General features: G+C 39.8%; 1 protein-coding gene across 1 annotated transcript; it reads left to right on the forward strand.

Moving 5' to 3' along the window:
• Nucleotides 1-343: 343 nt before the first annotated feature.
• On the forward strand, nucleotides 344-694 carry LOC123500675 (histone H2B.3-like). The gene has a single exon (XM_045249332.1). The coding sequence runs from the start codon at nucleotides 344-346 to the stop codon at nucleotides 692-694; it is 351 nt and encodes a 116-aa protein (XP_045105267.1).
• Nucleotides 695-6,067: the final 5,373 nt, after the last annotated feature.

Below are 6,067 nucleotides of genomic sequence, written 5' to 3' on the forward strand. Positions count from 1 at the left end.
CTCCACACACACTCCAACACACACCGTTAGATGAACTCATCGAGTTCGTCAAAAAATTCCCGCCACCTCGATAGGGGGAACACATATATATATATATATATATATATATATATATATATATATATATATATATATATATATATATATATATATATATATAGAGACATATATATCGTTTTTTTTTTTTTTTTTAAGCTCATAGAAAACGAGCAACCAACTATGGGCCACTGCGTTAGCAGAAAAGGTCCATGCCTTTCTTGGAAAGGCAAATAAAAAAAAAAAAAAAAATAGTCGGGTACAACACAACACAACTTTTTGCAAGTTGAATAACGCCGTTATTACCATGCCTCCCAAAGCATCGGGAAAGGCTGCCAAGAAGGCCATAGCCAAAGGGGACAAGAAGAAGCGGAGGAGGAAGGAAAGCTACTCCATCTACATCTACAAGGTGCTCAAGCACGTCCACCCCGACACTGGCGTGTCCTCCAAGGCTATGTCAATCATGAACTCTTTCGTGAACGACATTTTCGAGCGCATCGCTGCCGAGACATCCCGCCTGGCACACTACAACAAGCGCTCCACCATCACCAGCCAGGAGATCCAGACTGCCGTCCGTCTCCTTCTGGCCGGCGAAATGGCAAAGCACGCCGTCTCTGAGGGCACCAAGTCTGTCACCAAGTACACCTCCTCCAAGTAAACTAACTGTCAGTCAGCTAGAAGGGGAAAGAAGAAAAAAGAGCAACTGCTGTCAGACAGTATTCAAACCCTACCCGGTTCCATAGGAGCCACACCTGAATCCAAAAAAAAGGAGACACAATATAGACAAGTGTGGATGGTGGTCGCCGCTGGTGCACCAGAGCCGGATGGATGGATATGGATGGATGAATGAGCTAGATGGCTGGCTCGTCATTAATGAGGCTCGCAACCGAGTCAGAGCAAAGAGATCCATCATGCACTGCACAACAACAGCAGCCCGTAGTAGTAGTAGTAGTAGTAACTCGGGTTACTATTTCATAATGGGAGGAGGACTTGTGGAATGAAATCAAGCAATAAAGATAAAGAAATTAATGAAAAGAGAGTAGAATAAATCAATGCATAAATAAGAAAGAAAATTGCAGAAGAGATAAATAAATAAATAAACAATCAGACCAACGAAAAAAAAAACCTACCCCACATCTCAATGATGATGATGATGATTAAGCGTACGTACGATACTAATCACGGCAGGCAGGCATGCTTATGAGGATGGGTGCATTCATGCTCTTCTTCTTGATTAATGATGATGATGATACCTCCTATTTCAGTAACATAACGTTTTTCATCACACAAAGCTCAGGAAGCACACATTTATTATAGTTTGTAACATGAATCTTCGCTCCTTTTTTTTTTTTTTTCTTTCTTTCTTTCTTTCTTTTCTTGACTGAATTGCAGTGAATCAATCAATCAATATATCTACAAATCAGATTGGAGGGGATAGCAGTCATTCTCCATCGGCCACCGACATTTTACTGATCAGAAACATGCACATGGAATATCGGATCCTAGACACAGAGAGGAAGGTTGAATAAGAAAAAAAAAATAAAAAAAGGAAGAAGAGAGAGAGAGAGAGAGAGAGAGAGAGAGAGAGAGAGAGAGAGAGAGAGAGAGAGAGAGAGAGAGAGAGAGAGAGAAAAAAAAAAGACTTCTAATCAGGGAAATCGCTCGACCATACGGATCAAAGCCAACCCATTCATGGTCTATGTAATATTATTCTCTTTAGATAAAGCACCTTTGGCCCTCAAGAGAGCCTAGATATTGTTTTTTGTTGCTTGATTGCCTTGGATGACACACTTATTAGGCACGCTCGCCACGGATTCGACGATCCAGCTGGATGTCCTTGGGCATGATAGTGACACGTTTGGCGTGGATGGCGCACAGGTTAGTGTCTTCAAAGAGACCCACGAGATAAGCCTCGGAAGCTTCCTGGAGGGCCATGACAGCGGAGGACTGGAAACGGAGGTCAGTCTTGACGGAAAGGCAGCTTCCTGATAAGTAGTTCGGTGCTCTTCTGGTAACGGCGGATCTCACGGAGGGCCACGGTTCCTGGCCTGTAACGGTGGGGCTTCTTGACACCTCCAGTGGCAGGAGCAGATTTGTGAGCTGCTTTCGTGGGAAGCTGTTTGCGGACGCCTTGCCACCGGTGGACTTGCGAGCCGTTTGCTTAGTACGTGCCATGGTGAGTAAGTAAGGAAGTAAGTAAGTTACTGCCGCTCGGAACGAACAGTTGGGCGAGTTGAGCGCTGGGGAGGGGCGGGAGTGGGATAGAAAAGTTTGGTGAAATATGAAGAAGTAAAGTTGGTGGGAAGGAAAGAATGAAGGGTTCCAGTAAGAAGGGAAATACAGGAAGAGACACAAAGTTGACGGGCAATCCGTCTTGCTTTGTTATGTTATTTGTCTATTTATTTATTTTAATGTTCATTATATTTACTTATTTATTTTTATCTATTTTTTGTTTTTGTTTTGTTTTTGCAGTTTTATGCAATCTATTCGTCCGATGGCAGAATCATAATGAATGTTTTGTTCAGCCCTATTGTTTGATTAACTTTTATTTTTATTTATTTATTTTTTTTTCTCCTTCCTTTTTTTTTTTTTCTCTTCAAGTGCTGCTTACCTTTGGTTTCTGATATACGTGTTGATATTTAGTAAGTATTTAAGGTACGTATGTGTTACTGTTTTTGTTAATGTTTTGTTAGTTTACTTGTGACTTTTTTGTGAATAGGTTTTGGTGTGTTTTTTTTTTTATTTATGTATGATATTGGTCTTTTAAACCAACCGTTTTTTTCTGCATATCTCCTCCGATATTATATTTTCGCATTCATTTTTGTTTAGTTCGATGACTATTTTGTTTTTGATAATGTTGGCTTCTTCGTGGTATATTAGATTTAAGGGTTTTCGTGTGCAATGCGGTGTAATTCTTCTGTAGTTCTTGTGTAGGGGTATTTTTCCTCTAAAGCAAATCGTAAAGCCTTGTTTTGAGTAGTTTGTAGTTTAAGGATTGCTGTTTTTGTGAGTGTATTGACTGGGTAAGCCGGAAATGTGAGTATAGGTATTACGCATGCTTTCACTAGGTGTACTTTATTTTTGTTGAGAGGCCATGGAATCTTTCAATGTTTTTTAGGGTTATGTTTGCTTTGTTCTTCATGCTTGCTATATGATTTTGTATTCCTCTTTGGTTGAATTTCAATCCCAGTATTTTTCCTTCTTTAGAGTAGGGTATTAGTGTGTTATCAATGTAAATTGGTTCTGTGTAGTGGACCGCTAGAAGGATTGCCTGAATTTTAGTTGTGTTGGTTTTTATTTTTCATTTCTTCTCGTAGTTATTTATTTTACTTATTTCCCTTTGTGTTTTTTCTTGCCATGATATGTCTTGAATTCACCGGGTAAGTAATTATTTGCTTTATATCATCAGCATATATTATGTAACTGCAACCTGGGGAAGGTTGTGGTGTGTCTGAAGTGAATATGGTGTATAAGGTTGGGGAGAGGGAGCTTCCTTGTGGAATTCCGCATTGTAATGAAATTGGTTCCCCTGTAAGGGTATTGATTTTAATGTGAGCGTATCGGTTATCTACGAATGAGCAGATTAGTTTTGTGAATATGTCTGGCATGTTTCTGTTAATTAGTTTATATTTTAATCCTGCGAGCCATACTTTGTCAAATGCCTTTGACACATCTCTTAAAACTATGATGCATTGGTGTTTTTTCCCTAATGTGCTTGCTATTTTTTCCATTGTTATTGCTAAGGCTGTTTATGTGCCTCTTCCTTTTCTGAATCCGTGTTGCATTTCAGGAAGTATGTTATTTGATTCTAAGTATTGATTTAGTCTTTTAATTAATATTTTTTTCGAATATTTTTCCTGGAACTTCTAGTAAAGAAATTGGCCTATAATGCATTGGGTCTGTGGCTGGTTTATTTGGCTTTGATATTAGTTAAATTATTGCTCTTTTGAATTTATTTAGAAAACATCCCATTGACAGATATTGATTTAGAATTTTTGCAAATATGTTTATTGCAGTGTTTAGGAGATGAGTCATAATGGTTTTGTTAATATTGCTTTCTCAAGGTTTATTATTTTTAAGTGATTTTATTGTATGTTTTATGTGATGTAGGGTTATTTCAGATGTAAGTAAATGGTTGTTGTTAATTTTGCTCAAATCAGCTTTTTCGTATGCTGTAAATTTATTAGTGTTGTTGTCTAGGAAGTCTTGAACTATTACTTCGTTATTCTTATCAAATGATTATTTTTTTCTTCGCTTATTTTAAAGACTTTGCTTCATATCTGCCGGAACGTTTGTTCCTTCTCTTTATCTGAGTATAGTTTATTGTTATTGATAGTTTATTGTTATTGTATATGATAAATGGTGTTATTTGTTCTCTATTGTCCGTGAGTGTTCTATTTTTTTTTTTTCCAGAAATCTTTTGGTGATTTATATAGAGTTTCTAGATGTTCTATTTTCTGTCCCCAGTTTTTATTATGTTGTTTTATACATTCTACTTTGAGGTAGTTTCTCAGTCTTTTATATTGGATGTACTGTCTGTATGTGAGTCCGATTTGTTGGGCAATTTGTGTTAGTGTGTGTAGATGTATTTGTATGTTACATATGTTTTTGTTGCTTATTGGATTGAATAGAGTTTGCCTGTTTGTGGTTGGTATGTGTTCCTTCATGTTGGATTTTATTATGGTATACCATTGAGTTGAGCGCTTAGGCTGGGACTTCTTTAAATACGGTTTGCCGGGGCCCAACCTTGCCTTACGATTGGACGGGAATGACGTAAGAGTGTTCGACAACCACAGAAAACTCCCCCCCCTCCCAACCATAACAACATGCCATGGGTAACTCAAAGAAATTGAGGCAGGTGAGGTGAGAGAAGAGAAAGAAAAAAAAAAAAAAAAAAAAAAAAAACACACACACACACACACACACACACACACACACACACACACTGGCTGACACATCACCCGTGGACCGAGGTACTGGAGGAGGAAGACGTCCACACAAAATGGCGGAACTACTTCACCACCACAACGGAAGCGTTCCACCACTACTTTCCCACCAAGGACATCACAGTGGACCCATCTGATGCCCCTTGGATGACGCCCTGCATCAAACGACTCCTTCGTCAGCGTGACAGGGCTTTCCACTCTAGCCCTGACCAGTACAGGAGTTTAAGAAACAGAGTTATCAGGGAAATTAAAAAAAGCCAAGGCAAGCTACTACCCAGACAAAATTCACCATCTCATGCTTACTAACAACAGACAGTGGTACGACAAGATTAAGTCTTTGTGTGGTTTACAAAAGCAAGCCTCTTCTCTTCCCTGTGTTTCACACCTTTCACCTGACAGCGCGGCCGAAGAGATTAACGGTCACTCGCTGCGATCTGTCAGACACTCCCTCCCTTCACTCCACTACTCTCCCAGCCTACCTCCTGCCTCCTCCCTCCACCCCATGTCCAGGAGGTTGATGTTTACAGGAAGCTTCTTAAATTTAAACTAAACAGATCCACCACTTCCACTGACCTCCCCATGAAAATTTACAGATAATTTGCCCCAGAACTTGCAACACCCCTTTGCTCTATCATCAATGCCTCCCTTTTCAACATTCCTGCCCCGATGACTGGAAGACATCTTACGTCACCCCTCCCAAAATTTCTAATCCACAGTCACTGAATGATCTAAGACCAGTCGCCATCACCCCTATATCCAGCCTTATCTGTGAAAATTTTGTGTTTGACTGGGCCTATAACAAAATTTGTAACTATTGACACACAACAATTTGGCAATATTAAATCCACCTCCACATCTCACTACCTTGTCAGCTTCCTGGAATTCGTCACAGCCACCTGGACAAACGCAACACTTCTCTAGCTATTGCTTTTGTGGACTTCAGAAAGGCCTTTGATCTTGTTGATCACACTGTTGTGATAAATAAAGCCATCACTCTGGGTCTCTCCCTACCTGATAGCGTGGCTGGCAGACTTCCTCACGGGAAGGCGTCAGGCCGTTCGTTATCAGGGCTCTGTCTCCTCTTT

The sequence above is a fragment of the Portunus trituberculatus genome, unplaced genomic scaffold (assembly GCF_017591435.1).
Source record: "Portunus trituberculatus isolate SZX2019 unplaced genomic scaffold, ASM1759143v1 PGA_scaffold_465__1_contigs__length_105797, whole genome shotgun sequence".
Lineage (NCBI taxonomy): Eukaryota > Metazoa > Arthropoda > Malacostraca > Decapoda > Portunidae > Portunus > Portunus trituberculatus.